We start from the raw sequence: 18,899 nt of genomic DNA on the forward strand, positions 1-18,899 counted from the left end.
ATTTATGTTAAAAACATCCTAAAGATTGATTCTATACTTCGTTTGACATGTTTCTACGGACTGTAATATGACTTTTCGTCTGAACTTTTGCCTGGACCTGCCCGCGCGTCGTGAGTTTAGATTGTGTACTGAACGCGCAAACAACAAGGAGGAATTTGGACATAAATGATGGACTTCATGGAACAAATCAAACATTTATTGTGGAACTGGGATTCCTGGGAGTGCATTCTGACGAAAATCATCAAAGGTAAGTGAATATTTATAATGCTATTTCTGACTTATGTTAACTCCAACATGGCGGATATCTTCTTGGGTTGTGTTGGTCTCTGAGCGCCGTACTCAGATTATTGCATTGTTTGCTTTTTCCGTAAAGTTTTTTAGAAATCTGACACAGCGGTTGCATTAAGGAGAAGTATATCTTTAAATCTGTGAATAACACTTGTATATTTTATTAATGTTTATTATGAGTATTTCTGTGATTTGATGTGGCTCTGTGCAAATTCACGGGATGTTTTGGAGGCAAAGCCAAATGTAAACTGAGGTTTTTGGATATAAATATGAACTTGATCGAACAAAACATACATGTATTGTGTAAAAATTGGATGAAAAAAAATATATACTAATATACCCTTATTATATAAGTATTCAACCCCGAGTCAATACATGTTAGAAACACTAAGTATTCACTAAGTCCGATTGTGCTATATTTACCCCTTATTCTTTTCAAAAGCTCTGTCAAGGTGTTGGGGGATCATGGCTAGACAGCCATTTTAAAGTTTTTTCATAGATTTTCAATCAGATTTAAGTCAAAACTGTTACTTGGACACTCAGGAACATTCACTGTTTTCTTGGTAAGCAACTCCAGTGTAGATTTGGCCTTGTGTTTGAGTTTACAGTCTTGTGGAAAGCAGACGGAACTAGGCTTTCCTCTAGGATTTGCCTGTGCTTATTTTATTTGACCTTTATTTAACTAGGCAAGTCAGTTAAGAACAAATTGTTCAGGGGCAGAACGACAGATTTTTACCTTGTCAGCTCGGGGATTCGATCCACCAACTGTCACGTTCCTGACCTGTTTTCTGTTGTTTTATATGTGTTTAGTTGGTCAGGGCGGGAGTTGGGGTGGGCATTCTATGTGTTGTGTTTCTATGTTGGGTTTAATGTGTTGCCTGATATGGTTCTCAATTAGAGGCAGGTGTTTGACGTTTCCTCTGATTGAGAACCATATTAAGGTAGGCTGGTTTCACTGTTTGTTTGTGGGTGGTTGTCTTCCGTGTCTGTATGTATGTTCGTACCACACGGGACTGTAGCGTTTTCTTTGTAGTCTGTACCTGTTCGTGGGTTCTTTGTGTTATTATGTAAGTTCTCTAGTTCAGGTCTGTCTACGTTCGTTTTGTTATTTTGTAATCATTCCAAGTGTTTTTTCGTGTTCGTCTTCGTCGTTTAACAAATCATTATGTTTTCAAAACCCGCTGCATTTTGGTCTGATCCCTACTCCTCCTCTTCAGACGAAGAGGAGGAGAGAAACCGTTACACCAACCTTTCGGTTACTGGCCCAACACTCTAACCACTAGGCTAACTGCCGCTACCTGCCGTGCTTAGCTCCATCCTACTTCTTTTTATCCAGAACAACACCCAAGTCTTTGCCGATAACAAGCATACCATGATGCAGCCACCACCACGTTTGAAAATAAAGAGGCAGTTACTCAGTGACGTATTGTGTTGGATTTGAAGAATCCAACAGAGCAGTGTTTTTTTTCAGTATTACTTCAGTGCCTTAATCTGTATATTTGTATTCTTCTTTTCACTCTGTCATTTAGGACACTATTGTGGAGTCACTACAATGCAGTTGATCCATCCTCAGCCATTGAACTCCGTAGCCGTTTCAAAATCACCAATGGTCTCATGGTGACATCCCTGAGCAGTTACCTTCCTGTTCTGCAGCTCAGAAGGACCATGCTTAAAGAGATATTACATATCTGATGTGTCATTGTTAATCATCTACCAATCACTGCCCTTCTTTATGAGGCTTTCGAAAAGCTCCCTGGTCTTTGTAGTTTAATCTGTGCTTGAAATTCAACACTTGACTGAGGGACAGATGTTGTGCGTATGGGGGACAGAGGGAGGCTTAGTCATTCAAAAATCCTTTCAACCCCTATTATTTCACACGGAGTGAATCCATGTAACTTATTATGTGATTCGTTAAGCCACATTAGTTAAATCTTGTCTAAACATTGGGGGTGAATACTTATGCAACGATTATATTTTAGTTATTGGATTTTTATTAATTTGTAAAAATGGGTCAAATGTTTATTTCACTTTGACACTGTGGAGTATTTTGTGTAGATCAATGCCCCCCCCCCCCCCCCCACAAAAAAAAGAAATCGCAAATAAATCTATTTCAATCCCTCTTTTGGAATGCAACAAAATGTGAAGAAAATCCAAGGGGGGTGAATATTTATGATACCCAGTGTAAAGTCTCCTGACACAGAGTTATTATTGCTACACGGGTCGCGGTCCACCAATAGGAGTGAAAGCAGATATGGAGGGATGGAAGGAGGGAGAGGAAGAGAGACGGCTAGATGGATGGAGTGAAGGAGGGCGTCGGTCAGTAAATCCCCTACCTGGAAATGTGTCAATTTAAGCTCACTGTAATTGGACAAGGAGCCATTCAGCCCCATACTTGATTATGTTCCAAATGGCACCCTATTCCCCCTGTATAGTGCACTACTTCTGATCAGGGCCCATTGAGAATAGGGGGTCATTTAGGATTTAAAAAAAATTTAAACTTGTGTCTGTCAGCAGAAGGGATCACTTAAATAATGCATCGGACTCTCAGTCCTGTCATACACTTACATGGCAGCCTAATGGAGCTTGCAAGAAAGGTTATGTCACTGTACTTGTGCGCATGACATTCAAACGTGAAACTTGAAAATGCAGACCAACTGACAATAACATAGGCTTCCTGCTCACACCCGGCCCCAGTTTAGCTAGATGGAAAGGTATGACAAGGCAGGACTGAATGGCATGTAGTAGATTCTCCATACCATAATGCAGCTGCTGTCATAACCCTCCATCGCCCATCCTCTCACACCACCATTTCCTCTCCTCTACTCCCACTCGTCTGCCAGTCCCTCCGGTCTGAGGAGAGAGGGATGAGGAGGAGAGGTGTGTAGGAGGAGGTCGATAGGCCATCAGCATACATTAGCCATACACTATGGAAATTACCTTCCTCTCCTCTTTACCAGTCTACCACTTCAACGCCCTGAGGGAGGGAGGGAGGTTGCCGTGAGTGAGTGATGGCTGCGAGGGCAAAGCAAGAGAGAGAGAAAGAGAGAGAGAATGAGTTAGAAAAAGAGAGAGAGGCACATACATAAACTTGCAATCTCACACAAACGCATTAAGCTGCTATGATAATTCATCTTCTACACAAAGTGTGTGTGCGTTCAGTGCGAAGGCCAAATTACAGAGAAATAACTTTTTGAGGCTATTAAATCCTTTCAGTCTGGAAAAGCCCCAGGGCTTGATGGCATACCGGTAGAGGTATATCAAGCCTTTTTTGATATACTAAAAGCTCCATTGTTAGATTGTTTTAACTACTCCTATAGAAATGGTAGTCTGTCAGGTACTCAGCAGGAAGGTCTGATTTCTCTATTATTAAACCAAGACCCAGATGGCAAATATAAAGACCCAGTCTATCTAAAGAACTGGAGGCCCCTTACACTTCAATGTTGTGATGCAAAAATACGAGCAAAATGCATAGCATTCAGAATTAAAAGGGTTTTACCAGGTATTGTTCATCCTGATCAGACAGGTTTTTTACATGGATGATACATTGGAGATAATATATGACAACTACTCGAAATAATAGAACATCATGAAACATCTGAGAAGCAGGGCCTGGTACTTATAGTGGATTTTGAAAAGGCATTTGATAGAGTAAGATTGTATTTTATTTATAAATGCCTGGATTTTTTAAATTTCGGTAATTCTCTTATAAAATTGGTAATAATAATGTTCGGCAAGTGTAAGCAGGTGTAAAATAGTAAATAACAGCTACCGTAATTTCCGGACTATTAAGCGCACCTGAATATAAGCCGCACCCACTGAATTTTTAAATAATATGTATTTTGTACATAAATAAGCCGCACATGTCTATAAGCCGCAGGTGCCTACCGGTACATTGAAACAAATGAACTTTGCGTTTTTTCATGCCCAGTTGTTTTCAGCGTGACGGATGATTCACCTTTCCTGTTGACAGTCCGAGTGAGAGGCAGGTCAAACGTCAGAGGAACCTCATCCATATTTATGATGTCGTGCGGGCCGATGGAATGCTCTGCTATCTTTGCATCAGTGAATTTGCGGAAGTTTGAAATTTTTTCCTCGTAGTCGGGAGGGAGCTGCTGTCACAGACTCGTCCGTACCCTGATGGACAGGCCTTTACGTCTCATAAATCTTAGACACCACGATGGTCCACCTCTAAAATCCTCAAACTTCATTGCGGTGGCGATAGTTTTGGCTTTCAGTCGGATCTGCACAGTTGAAACACCTCGGCCGTCTGCTCTCTGTGTGTTGACCCAGTCTTCAAGCTCATTTTCTAGTTCGGGCCATCTGCTTTTCTTCCCTCTGAAAGCTTTTGTTGTCTTTTTGCACTGAGTCAGTTCCTCACGCTGCTGTTTCCAACGTCTTATCATCGACTCATTAAGGCCAAGCTCCCGTGCAGCAGCTCTATTTCCTTTTCCAACAGCCAGATCGATCGTCTTCAAATTGAAAACTGCATCATATGCATTTCTCCGTATCTTTGCCATGATGAGGGTGACAAAATGACTACCGTAATCAGAATGATGGGAAGTTTGAGCGCGCTCGATTTACGTCACATTATGTGACGGTGCTCAGTTTTTTGGCGGCATGAATCTTGTGAAAAAATCCATAAATTAGCCGCGTCATTGTATAAGCCGCGAGGTTCAAAGCGTGGGAAAAAGTAGCGGCTTATAGTGCGGAAATTACGGTACTTCTCAGAGAGTTTTGAATTGTCAAGAGGAATTAAACAAGGGTGTCCGTTGTCACAATATCTATTCGTTATGGCCATCGAAAAGCTAGCAATTAAAATCCGATCCAGTAACAACATTAGAAGATTAGAAATCCAAGGCTTAAAAACAAAGGTGTCCATGTATGCCATGGACTCAAGTTTTATATTAAGTCCGCAAGCTAGATCCCTGCAATGTCTCATTGAGGATCTAGATAACTTTTCTGTACTCTCTGGACTGAAACCTAAGTGTACAATATTACGTATTGGATATTTAAAAAATACAACTTTTACATCACCCTGCAGTTTACCTAAAAAAAAAAAATGGGCTGATGGCATTCATATCACAAAATATAGAAATAAGCTCTCCACAATGAATTTCAATAGAAAACCTGTAAAAATAGACAATATCCTGCAACCATGGATAGGTTAATACCTGTCTATTTATGGAGAAAAAAATTGCCCTGATTACCTCCTTAGTCATATCTCAGTTTACTCACTTACTTATGGCGCTGCCTACTCCTGATAATTCATTTTTCAATTCATATGAGAAAAAAACATTTCGCTTTATCTGGGACGCTAAACCAGGCAAAATAAAACGTGCCTATCTATATAATGAATATGAATTGGGTGGGTTTAGATTATTAAATATAAAAGCACTAAACCTCCTCTAAAAGCTTCACTTATTCAAAAGTTTTACTTGAACCCTAAATGGTTATCAAGTAGATTAAGAAAAGTTCATCCATTGTTTAAAAATGGCCTTTTTTCCTTTGTGCAGATTGCCATGTCTCATTTTAGATTAATTGAAAATTCTACTTTTTTCAAAGTATCTGTCTTTTCAAACAAGCATTGCAGAGCTGGCTACAATTTCAATTTCATCCCCCTGAAAAGATAGAACAAATATTACAACAAATATTATGGCTGAACTCAAATGTGCTGGGTGATAAAATAACTGTATTTATTTATGGGGAAGATGTTTGAAAAGAGTATTTGGTTCTTAAATGATATTGTACATTGGAATAGTAGAGTTATGTCCTACATGGAGTTTTCAGAATTGTACGGGAAGGTCTGCTCACTCCAAGAGTACAACCAATTGATTACAGCATTACCCAAAAAATGGAGGAGGCAGGTGGCAGTGGGAGGAGGTAGGGAATTGGTCTGTCTGCCCAATATAAAGGATCAAAACTGGCAGAGGAATAAAAATCGCATAAATAGGAAAGTATAACAGTTTCATTTGATGACCAGGATGTTGATAACTGTGCCATACAGATTGCAAAATAGTTGGGAAGAGATTTTTGATGTACCGATTCCATGGTACAGGGTGTATGAGTTGATATATAAAACGAAAGGATTCAAGACTTTTCAGACAAAATTATTATATAGAATTCTTGCCCCCAACAAAATGTTGAATATTTGGGGCATAAAATCATCGAAGCTCTGCAGATTTTGTTGTGAGGATACAGAATCAATAGACCATTTATTTTAGTATTGCCGTAGCCTGTTTCTGGTCTCAGGTTCAGGAATGGCGGAAAATGAATAGCATTGATCTAAAATTGACCCTAGAAATAGGAGATCTGGAGAGACTGGGTCCGTCAATTACTAATACTATAAGTAAAAGTATTTATCTTCAACTCGCAATCTGTGGATTCTATTCGATTAGATAGATTGAAATTGTATGTTAAACACCACAGCATGGTTGAAAGATATGTGTTGCGTAGAAACCCGAAGTGGGTGGCCAGCAGAGATAGATGGGATGGGCTGAGGGAAGCTGAGGGTTGAGACGTGGAATTGGAGACAAGTGGGAGTGGAGTTGCTGTGCAGGAGATATAATCATGGTCAAAGATAAAAGTTTTTAAAAAATAATAAAAAAGTTAAAATAAAACATAATAAAAGTACATTTGAATGACACTAAGTGGCAGTGTTTTTACAACTAATGCCGGTTTGCCTGAGGCTGATGCCGTGCAGATGTTTGTACACATGCATATACACACACACTCCATTCAAATAATGTAATAGTGCCAGACATGCACATAAACATATACAGTTGGCATTGCTGTTCTGATTTTAGTTGTCCTTGATGACCTTTGTTTTCAATGTATTTATTTTTTAAATGGCATTGTTGTTTGCTGTTTTCTTCTGTCTTTTCCTTTCTTTTTTCTCTTTAGTTCACTCTTGGTTGTTGGTGCATTGGGGGGGTTCTTGGGGGTGGGGAATGGAATTAATTGTAGAATTTTTCTTTCTGGGGGGGGGGGGGCTGTGGGAGGGGTCTCGAATGGTTGAGCGGCAACTATTGGGGAACTGTGGGAGGATCTCGGAGGGTTCGGGTTCACGGTTATTGGCCTGGTGGGAGATCTGTCAACGTGCCCTTGAGCGGGGCATTGACCCTGGATGCTTCTGTGTGTCGCTCTGAATGGGAGTCTGTTGGATGACTGGTGTGATGTGGTTGTTGAGCGGCTTCACTGCAAGTATACTGTATGTTTCAGATATTCAATAAAATAACAAATAACTCAATTTAAAAAAGTGTGTGCGTTTGTGTGTCTGTACGCGCGCGTGTGTAATGCACTGATCCGACTCTGAGGGCTCTATATACAGAGCACAGAATAGGAGTTGTATTTTAGCTGGGTGTCAAGCAGCTGAGAGGGAAACCAAACCCTCAGAACAGACACCAGCACCGACCCCATTGGGGTAACACAGTAATAATACGAACCCTACCCACTCTGATTTTCTCGTCCAATGATAAAGGAATAGGCAAATAAATGACAGCTGGCCAGTATGCAATAGCTTTCCCTACGCAACCTGAAAATATGAACTGATGGCGAGAGGGATTGGCTGAAGTTGATCATTAGTGACCTCAGCTCTGCACTTCCACTGAGCCAGTGACATCTTCCTCCATTCTTCCCTTCATTGGTCCCTGGTCCATGTCCAGTGCTGACATAAAGACGAAAACATTTACAGAGAGCCCCACCACCCCCCCCATCCCCACTACCAGTCTCTCTATAATATGAATGGCATTCATCTCCCCCCTCAGGATGAGGTTACTTCTGCTTCTTCGACATCCCAATCACGTAAAAGGCCAGCTACAGTGGACACGTACGTGTGTGTGTGTGTGTGTGTGTGTGTGTGTGTGTGTGTGTGTGTGTGTGTGTGTGTGTGTGTGTGTGTGTGTGTGTGCGTGTGCGTGTGTGTGTCTTTCTGTCTCTATCATGGTGTGTGTGTGTGTGTTTCTTTCTGTCTCTATCATGGTGTGTGTGTGTGTGTTTCTTTCTGTCTCTATCATGGTCTGGCCAACTTCTCGGCACAGAACCCCCTCTCTGATGTCATCAGCACAGCTCTTTCCACTGTTTACGGAGCTGGCCAAGACACTTTCCTAAGCAGAGAGAGTGTATGTGTGTGTGTGTGTGTGTGTGTGTGTGTGTGTGGTGTGGTGTGGGGGGGGGGGTCTGTGCACCAGGGACAGATAAGTCATAGTGAACCAGTCTTGTTATATAAACACAGATCAGTGCACACGCATAAACACACACAGAGAGAGAGAGCAGGACATGTGCTCAGACCGTCAGAGCCACACCGTATGGTCCTGCAAACGGAGACGTGTCTCTATACACACTCTACAGACAGCCACACGCTCCATGTCTCTGGCAGGTCATCTATCTCCTCTTACTAAGCGAACACCAGCCATGACTCAGAGCAGAGAAATACACAGTCTTTGGGATGCTGAGGGCTGATCTGTCAGATCACAGTATACCTGGTGTGAGTGTTTGTGCCTGTCTGTGTTTGTCTTTGTATGGGTGAAAGGGAGAGAGTGCTTTGTGGGCGAATATATTCATATGTACAGCACATATAGTATGCATGGTGTGATTTGCCAGTCCGATGAGTGACAGGACAGGGGACTCCAGTCAGCCCTTCAGCAGATCTCCTCCCTGGAGGAGGTTAGAGGTCAGGAGGGGTTCTCTCACCCGGACCTGGGTGTCAGTCAGTCTAGGGGAAGTGTGTGGGTGTGTGTGTGTGTGTGTGTGTGTGTGTGTGTGTGTGTGTGTGTGTGTGTGTGTGTGTGTTTATCAAGCTGACATCAACCCAAATGCACTGGTTGTCAGTCTGTGACAGCTGTTAACCTCCAGGTCACTTTTGAGTTGAGACTTTGAAGACCTTAAAAGTGACCGTGATCTGACCATAGATATGGGGGTCACGGTCCTCCTGTCATAAAGGTCACTGACAGGACAGAGGAGACTAGGAGGAAAGCTGTGTCGGAGTAACACCAGGAGGTGTTCGTGGGTTGTTTTGAGTGTGACTTAGCAAACAGGTAACAGTCAGCTCCACTCTGACTTGCACAGTAGTGAACCCATCCAGGCTGTGTGTTTGTGGGTGTTTGTGGGTGTGTGTGTGTTGGCTACAAACCTGCGCCCGTGCAGTATTTCTTTTCGAAAAGGACAAACACCTCTTCCCGAATAAGTCGTCTGAGTACCTCCTCTTCACCCATCTTTACCACTCTACCTCTCTGTCACTCGGAGTTCTCCAAACTCCTAACTCGACTCTACTCCTCTCACAGGTACCTTGCTTTATCGCTGTCAGTGATGACTCATGTAATGTACTGTTGTGTCTGAGGCCTCTCCTGCCCCTAGCCAGAGAGAGAGAGGGGGGGGGTTGGAGTGAGAGTGAGAGAGAGAGAGAGAGAGAGAGAGAGAGAGAGAGACAGAGAGACAGAGAGACAGAGAGACAGAGAGACAGAGAGAGACAGAGAGAGACAGAGAGAGACAGAGAGAGACAGAGAGAGACAGAGAGAGACAGAGAGAGACAGAGAGAGACAGAGAGAGACAGAGAGAGACAGAGAGAGACAGAGAGAGACAGAGAGAGACAGAGAGAGACAGAGAGAGACAGAGAGAGACAGAGAGAGACAGAGAGAGACAGAGAGAGACAGAGAGAGACAGAGAGAGACAGAGAGACAGAGAGAGAGAGAGAGAGAGAGAGAGAGAGAGAGAGAGAGAGAGAGAGAGAGAGAAAGGAACATAGAAAGAGTGACTTCCGTCTACTGTCATTTACCTGCTTCTAACGGCCCTGGCATTCTCAGCCTGGCTCTTGATATCACTTAAGGGGCTGAGTCACTTTCAAGCACTGCAGCTGGGGGATAGAAGGGCCCTCGGGAGGCAGCAGACTAGGGGAGATCCTAGGGGTTAGGGTGGAAGAGGGATGGTAGTGGGGGTGGGGGTGGAGGGGTTAAGCGCCTACACGTGGAAGGGGGTTGAATAGGGAGGGCAGACAGAGAGGTGAGTAAAACCAGCTGTAACAGTAAAAATAGGAAAGAAGCCTAAGGCTGAGAACAGTGTGGAGCTGTGAACGAGGCTACAGGCTATAGGAATGGGGGAAAAAGGGCCTTTGGATTGGAGCTCAATGCATAGATCTCTGGGAGTAATGGGATTTTGTGGAAGACACCACTAGGGAAGAGAGTTGTGGTAACGGCAGAGTGTAGGAGAAGGCACACTCACAACGCTGAACCGTAGGTCAAAGCCTGCTGGCTCTGCAACAGCTAGGAAACCATGAGCCGAGAACACCCACAAACCATCATGGGACTTTTATCATGTAGGCGTATTGTTTTCTGTGTGGGAGGGAGTGGAGAGTTCGAGGGGGATGGAGCGGCGTGGGAGAAGGAAGGATGAAGGGATGGGGGAAGAGGAGGGGAGGAATTGAATGTGGGGGTGCTCTGTTAGGAAGACCCGCAGGCAGGGAAAGACGAGTCGCGCTGGTGTCACGGTAAACAGGCCTCACCCCGGCAAGCCCCCCCCCATTCACACAACATCAGGGGCCATTGAGGCGCTTGAACTCGAAAGCCTCACAAATAAGTATCTCGCCTCGGACTCACCTGGCAGAAGACAGGCTTGTAGCGGTCCGAGAACAGCAGGTTCAGCTCCTCCGACTCGTACTCCTGGGGCAGCCGGTCCACACAGAGGCACTTAGAGTGGAGGTGGTGACCCGCGGTCAGCTGGTTCACGTCTGTCCACTGGACCATGAGCGCGCGGTCCCCCTGCGGTCGCCCCAGCAGCTCCGACCGCGCCCGCGACGCCGAGTCCTTCTTCATGTACTCCACGAAGCCGTAGCCCTTGGAGTGTCCGGTGAGCTCGCTGTAGACCAGGAAGCAGCGCTCGATGTTGCCGTAGGAACGGACCAGCTCCTCCAGCTGCTGGGCGGTGAAGGTGTGGGGCAGGTTGGTGAGGCACAGCAGGGAGTCGGTGGGCTGGAGCTGCACCGTGATGTCTCGGCCACGCATGTTGCTCTGGTGGAGGGAGCGGATGGCACCCTGAGCCTGGTCACCGTTCAGCAGGGTCACAAACGCTGGAGGGACATGGACAGGGACGCACATAGACAGGGACAGGGACGGGGAGACAGGAATACACAGAGACAGGAATACACAGAGACAGGGAGACAGGAATACACAGAGACAGGGAAATGGACAGAGATACACAGAGACAGGGAGACAGGAATACACAGAGACAGGGAAATGGACAGAGATACACAGAGACAGGGAGACAGGAATACACAGAGACAGGGAAATGGACAGAGATACACAGAGACAGGGAGACAGGAATACACAGAGACAGGGAAATGGACAGAGATACACAGAGACAGGGAAAGAGGAATACACAGAGACAGGAATACACAGAGACAGGGAAATGGACAGAGATACACAGAGACAGGGAGACAGGAATACACAGAGACAGGGAGACAGGAATACACAGAGACAGGGAAATGGACAGAGATGCACAGAGACATGGACAGGGAGACCGGGACAGGAACACACAAAGACAAGGAGAAACACACACACACACAGACAGAGAGAACAATATACACACACAGAGATGGAAACACATGCAGAGAGACAGAGAATGGGAGAGAGAGGGGTACAGAAACATACATACCCAGAAACAAAACGGCCAGAGAAACACAGAGATACACAGAGAGAAAGACCCACATTAGCTGGGAGCAGCCTGGAAAGAATCCACTCACTGACACACATATTTATCCCGCTTCTAAACACACAGTGACAGAACAGAAACAGCATGATAGATCACAATAACAGGGGAGGTGTTTACAACATCACAGTCCAATAAACAGGCTTAATCAAACCTGAACCCTTTTATACAAACGCTAACAGCCCGAAACGACCCCCCCCCCCAACACGCCCCCCGAAAATGCCGACGCAATGGTTCATGGGCCGTGAAATGAGGCGGTAATGAATTGATATGGAATGTGTAGCGTGGCCAAAATACCCCTCAGCCGAGCGAATGAGCCCACTGTAACAGCATCTGACTGACTGACTGACTGACTGACTGACTGACTGACTGACTGACTGACTGACTGACTGACTGACTGGCCGAAACACGTCCATGTGATTTCTTTGAAGTTATAATTTAATTTACGATTGCTGGCCCGTCTTCTTCCTAACTGACTGTTAACCCGTGTTAACCCTTTAGCGCCCGCGGTAGGTCTGTGTTAATATGTGTTGACTATTTACTGAGAGGAACTAATATCTATATTTAAATATTTGGTGGCAATTAGCCTCCCCAGTCGACATTGTGAGACCTAATGCACTTCCAGTGCTCAGAGGATGTTGCTGATACATTACTACACAAGTGGACGAGTGAGTCTGAGAGAGGCGTGTGTGTGTGTGTGTGTGTGTGTGTGTGTGTGTGTGTGTGTGTGTGTGTGTGTGTGTGTGTGTGTGTGTGTGTGTGTGTGTGTGTGTGTGTGTGTGTGTGTGTGTGTGTGTGTGTGTGTGTGTGTGTGTGTTGAGTGCGAGGGAGGGAGAGGGATGCATGTACTGTAGAGTTGATTAATGATGACTAATGTTTCGAGAGACACCGGCTCGGTCTAACAGTGATCCCACTGATGTCTGACAACTGACGCAACTGTGGAGCTGAACCCAGAGCACTAATGTGAACTCAGGACTGTTCTGCCAGATGAAACCGGAGAGGACCACTCTCCCACGTCCCGCCGGCCTCTAGAACTCACAGCTCCATCTGCACCACTTCACATTCCATTAAAGCACTCACGCACGCCGCCAGCCGCCCCGCCCGGCAAATCAATTAACTCAACGTTCCGATACTCAAAACTGCATGATGGATCCATTTTTCTGAGCCCAGACGGTAATCTGGTTATACCGCGGTGAGTCAAGTAACGTTACACTGTGTGATGACTGAGGCCTACTTCATCCTCCCTTAAAAGCTTCCTCGCTCCCTTTCTGTGTTTCTCTCTCTCTCTCTCAAACAATACACTCCAAGGAACGGGGGCTTACTAAATAGAATGACGCTGCTCAACATGTTCTCCATGTGAGAGAGAGAGATGAGAAGAAAGAGAGGGGGGGTGGAGGTGGAGAGAAAGAGATAGAGGGATGGAGAAAGAGAGAGAGGGGTGGAGGTGGAGAGAGAGAAAGAGAGAGAGAGGGGTGGATGGAGAGAAAGAGAGAGAGAGGGATGGAGAGAGAGAGAGAGGAGAGAGAGAAAGAGAGGGAGAGATGGAGAGAAAGAGAGAGAGTGGGATGGAGAGAGAGAGAGGGGTGGAGGTGGAGAGAGAGAGAAAGATGGAGAGAAAGAGAGAGAGAGGGATGGAGAGAGAGAGAGGGGTGGAGGTGGAGAGAGAGAAAGAGAGAGAGAGAGGGGGGGGGAGAGAGGGCGGGGGTGGAGGTGGGGAGAGAGAGAGAGAAAGAGAGAGAGAGAGGGGGGAGAGAGAGAGAGAGAGAGGGGGGGGGGTGGAGCTGGAGAGAGAGGGAGAAGGGGAGAGCTCAAAGCATCTTAAAAGGCTTCCACAGTAATGGTATAATACAGAGACAGTCCAGAGTCTGCCGACAGATTCTCCAGGCAAACGTTTCTCTCCAAAAACACAAAGAGGCTCTTAATTATGGGGCGGCGACCGTTCGGTATTTGTATTTCTATAAGGAGCGTGTCGTACGGTAAGGGGAACGGGGAGAAGGAGAGAACGAGAGACGGAATCTTTTGCGGAATCATCGCCAAGCCTACAATTCCACATGCCACGTTCGTCGGGAAGACGCTCATTAAAAACCCCAGGAGATACAGGCGCTGAGGAGGACAGCTATGTCTATGAGTCTATTGTGTCGAACCACTGTGGTTTAGTTCACCTGTTATGCCCCTGTCAATGCCATCGTGTAGATGACACCCCCTTTCCGTTCCTACACTACGGCCACGCTTGTTCTGAACGCACCCAACAGGCGGTAACACATTTTAACAGGCGAGGCGCGGCTAGAAAGGCAGCCCAAGAGTTTTAGACCTGTAGGCTGTAGCGTAAAACCCCTTTGGTTGCCGTCGAAAGCCCGAACTAGGCCCTACCTTCTGACTTCCAGCATGTCAATTAATAAGGTGCAATCGCAATGTGCAAAGCCAGGGATCTTCTGTCTCTCCGCAAACACACACAATCTGGGTATAAAACGCACACAGACGCAGCAGACACGTGTCAATACAGCGAGGTCAACTCAAGTATAACCCTTTCACAGCGACAATCGTGTTTCCTCCCTGAGATCTCTCTCTCTCTCCCTACCCGACAGCTAACAGAGAGAGTGTGAACACGTTTTCGCTGTCATCCCAATCTGATAATCAGAGCAGCACTTCTATTTGCCTGACTCTTATCAGGCACCCTGGCCTTTTGTCTTTCTGCATACGAACCACCCACCCACACTCTCCACTCAACTTCATCACTTACTGCTCCCCCCCAGCTCCAGCCTCTTCAGCCCCCCCAGAACGAGGCTCTCTAGCCCCCAGCCCCTCACCCCCCCCCCCCCCCACCATGAGTGGCCAGGGAGTGTGTTACCCTCCCACGCAGGGCGGGGGATGGAAGACTTGTTCAAGCTCAAGTGGACCACCACACCGCCCAGTGCTAATGCACACAGTGAGTGGCACCTCTTCTCTCTCCCACCTATGGCCCAGCTCTCCATCTCTCAATCACTCCCATCCCTCTCTCTCTCTGCCATCATTCCGTCTCTCACATCCACCACTAACTAGTACCATGCCGGCCTGCCCATCTCTCTCACTCTCTCTCTCTCATCACTAGTACATGTCCCACCCCTCTGTCTTTCCATCACTCCATCCCGCTTTCCCTCAACTACTTAATAGCTCTCCCCTGCAATCATTCCATCCACCTCCCCTCATATCACACCCGTCCCTCTCTTCTCAAACCATTCCATCCCTCGCTCGATCGATCGATACCCCATCACTCGTTCTGTTCCCCATCTCTCAGTCACTGCATCCCTCTATCCCACCACCACCATTCCACACCACTCTCCATCTCTCACCCTCCCCAAAAACCCCACACATCATCTCCATCTTTCTTTCAGTCTCTCACCCTGCGTGTTCCACTAACTAAATCCTGACCCTAAAGTCCCCTGACAGACCTCTGAACCACCAAGTCTAACACCCACCTGAACAAATATCACTCCCCCACCACATCACACGCGGGCGGCTTCCTTCCCCTTTCGGGTAGAGGCCGAAACTAGCCCCGTCTATGAGGTCTGTTAGCCACGATAACACGACAGAGACATTTTAGAGAAGTATAGAGGACACATATAGCCCGTCTGCTCTCCAGTTTGCTCTCCGGTCGTAGACTGTGGACGACACGGCGGTCAAAACTGATAAGGGGGGGGGGGTACTGAGTGGAATGGAGAACATACGAATCTCAACGTGGACCTGCTGCTGTTGACGACCACGGCGGAAATAAACCGTAGGCTTCTCCTCGGTGATTCTTAATTGAGTGTCCGTCCCGAATGGCACCCTTTTCCCTATACAGTGCACTACGTAGGGGGGGTGCATGTGTGACACAGCCGTAGTGTATGGTCAGATCACTGAAGGGAGAAACTCTCTGAGGGGAGGTTCTATCTAAAACAAGACTATCCAAACACGGGTTCAGAGGGCTGAAGTGAAGCGGAACTATCCGCTGTGCTAGTGATCGAAACAGGATCCAGAACTAGATCTGACGGAACGGTGAACCGTACGATCCCCGTGCACGGTACAGCCGTACGATCCCCGTGCACGGTACAGCTGCCCTCAAGGGTCAATCATTGCCTGTGCGGCAGGTAAGCAGCACGCACACAATTTTGTCGCGGGGTCTTTCGTGACGCCTTCAGGCCTGTTGGTTTTGTTAAACCCACTGCAAAAAGGGTCAGCGCAGTGCGTGTGTGGGTGGATAGATGGATGTTGTCAGTGGTGCTTGTCAGACAAAACACACACACACACACACACACACACACACACACACACACACACCTGCTGTTTGTGGAGATAACACCAGATGGGGCTGGCTGTGAACAAGTGTTCCTATGCCAACTGTTGTTTTCTCACTATCATTACCAATGCTGCCTTCGTCGTCATCATCGTCATCATCACCTCAACCTTCAGTTAAACCACAGACAGGCTCTTCGGTGTAATGAGGAGAGGTGTTGTTGGGGCACTAAGAAGGGGTGTAGCGGCTAATAGCTTAATGAACAACCTACACAGTACTAAGGCTAATTGCTACCTCTTGAGATGTGACTATTGTAAGAAGAGGCAACAGCAGAGAGGAGAACAGAGCCCTACAGGAGGATTCTCAGGGTTGACTTCCTGTGTCCAAAGCTGCAAAAACAGCTCCATCAAATACTATGAAACTAGGAGCAAGTGTCATAGAGAATCAAATCTATGAGACAGTGATATGTGACACACACACACACCTTTTCCCATAATGCCGCAGAGTAAAACACCATCGTTTTGTCCAGGTTCAGTAACAGCGACTTAACAGGGAACATGTAACTAGCTATGAGTTCGCTACAGAGCGTGATCAACCCTGGCGATATCAATCACATAACTCACACGGCCTGGCATGTGGGCTGCTGCTCTCATTTACAGATACTGACTCACACAGCACACAGATGGACAGATGACGATGGAGTGAGAGAGGGGGGAGAGGAGAGGAGAGAGAGAAACAGAAAGAAAGAAAGAAAAATGGGAGAGACGGAGAGAGTGAGAGAGAGAGAGCGAGCGCGAGTGAGAGAGAGCTGCCTGCAGTCGTCCTCAGAGGTAACTACTGGGACGAGAGGTCTCAAGTCATATTGCCAGTCAGAGCTGAGTCATAGACAAGTAGACCCGTAACGGATTGTTCGCATTCTACAGTAATAATAACACTAATAACAAAAAAGAACATAGGTGTTCTGGAAAACAGGGGAAAGGGCGAGTCAGAACATTTCTCTCAGGAAACAGGAAATATTTTGCATCTTTAGGTAATAGGCAAGTAGAAACCGGATGGAGCTTCAGTACATTGGGTTATATGATGAGATGGTGTGAGCTGCCAGATTGGATACAAGCTCTCCTTCCTCGGAGATGCCAGTGGTTTGTGACGCAAGCAATGTACTGACACTGGCTTTCTTGGCACACTGTTGCTCTTCCACTCTCTATATAGCTGAACATTTCTCCTAAACATCCTATATAAATACAGGGACCATCGTCAGCTCGCCATTTTAAAGCAACACCGTTAACTGTGGGGAAATAGTGAAATTGTTTGTGATCATTGAGATCTAGGAACCTTTGAAAACACAGGGCGAAGGTAGGAAGACCACTCCCGGGTCAGCGGTCAACAACCGGTCGGTCGTGATGGCATTCCTAGTCGATCAACAAGCATTTCTGTAGAAAATCCAATGATAAAGGCTTGCACTCCTTTTCTTTCCCCTCTTGCGCTGTTGGCGGTAGGTGCACTTGATTCAGGTGCCCTGCGCACCAGGCAGGCAAAGTATTCCCATTTTGAACCATTTCCTACCCAGCGGAGCGGGAGATCAGTTGCTAAAACGAGTGCGCCTGTCAAAGAATACATGGCATCGGTGCCAGTCGAGTTTCACCATCAGGTGGAAGACGGTGTCCCCGCTCTCTGGTCAGTCTCACGGGGGGGGGGGGGGGGGAAGGAGAGAGCAGGGACCGCGAGAGGCGGACCATCTGCGGCTCTCTTCCTGCCTCCGCTGAGACTAATGCCAAAACAACTGGGAACTCGGGAAATCTCCAACTTCTGACTTCAGTGCGGTCATCCAACTCAGAAACTTAGGCATCTTTCAACACTCTTAGGTGCTATGTAGAACCTAAAAGGGTTCTTTTCTTCTTTGGCTGTCCCCATAGGAGAACGGTTTGAATAACCCTTTTTGGTTCCAGGTAGAACCCTTTTCAGTTCCATGTAGAACCCTTTCAACAGAGTGTTCTACAAGGAACCCAAAATAGTTCTACCTGGAACCAAAAGGGTTCTCCTTTGGGGACAGCCGAAGAACCCTTTTTTCTAAGAGTGTAGAGCTCGGATTTTCCATCTTGAAGTTCACCGACGTCATAATTTGATCTTGTTTTTTACGAGTTCCCAGTTACCTTGAAATCACCATGACCATCAGATGCAGGTACCATCAATCCAGTCAAATAAACAAAAGTGAATAATTAGCTAATTATTTCAATTTATTATAAAGCTCTTTTACCAACTGATCTATTTTATTATCAAAGCTTGAGTTCTAAAATATAATATGGTCTGAGAAGAACAATATTGGCAGACCAGGCATATAGCCGATATGCTGTGATAATGTATTAGGCCTACTGCACAAACCTCATTCCTACAGAACTGTTTTTATTAGGTTAATGTAAAAAAAAAAAAAAGTAATTATGTTTTTATTTTATTTTTATCTGAGCCACTGCCCTAGGGAATCCTTTCCACTGAGGTTTTTACATAAAACCCAAAAGAGTTCTACCTGGAACCAAAGTGTTTTACCTGTGATGGGTTCTGACTCCTAAACTTGAAATATTGTTCATGATCAGATATCCTATTGAAATACTACATACCCTTGTAAAACTGACTATCCTACCGATCCTCGACTTCGGCGATGTCATTTACA

At 46.0% G+C, this 18,899-nt stretch overlaps 1 protein-coding gene across 4 annotated transcripts in view; it reads right to left on the reverse strand.

Moving 5' to 3' along the window:
• The window catches only part of LOC129855524 (ribonucleoprotein PTB-binding 2-like), a 74,427-nt gene that overhangs the window by 24,183 nt on the left and 31,345 nt on the right, over positions 1-18,899 (reverse strand). For 3 of the 4 annotated variants that reach the window (XM_055923283.1, XM_055923286.1, XM_055923284.1), the window contains exon 3: positions 10,875-11,344. In XM_055923283.1, the coding sequence (XP_055779258.1) occupies positions 10,875-11,344 (470 nt within the window). The remainder of the gene's footprint in view (positions 1-10,874; positions 11,345-18,899) is intronic. The other variant, XM_055923287.1, reaches the window with a different exon arrangement.

Source organism: Salvelinus fontinalis, chromosome 5, assembly GCF_029448725.1.
Source record: "Salvelinus fontinalis isolate EN_2023a chromosome 5, ASM2944872v1, whole genome shotgun sequence".
NCBI lineage: Eukaryota > Metazoa > Chordata > Actinopteri > Salmoniformes > Salmonidae > Salvelinus > Salvelinus fontinalis.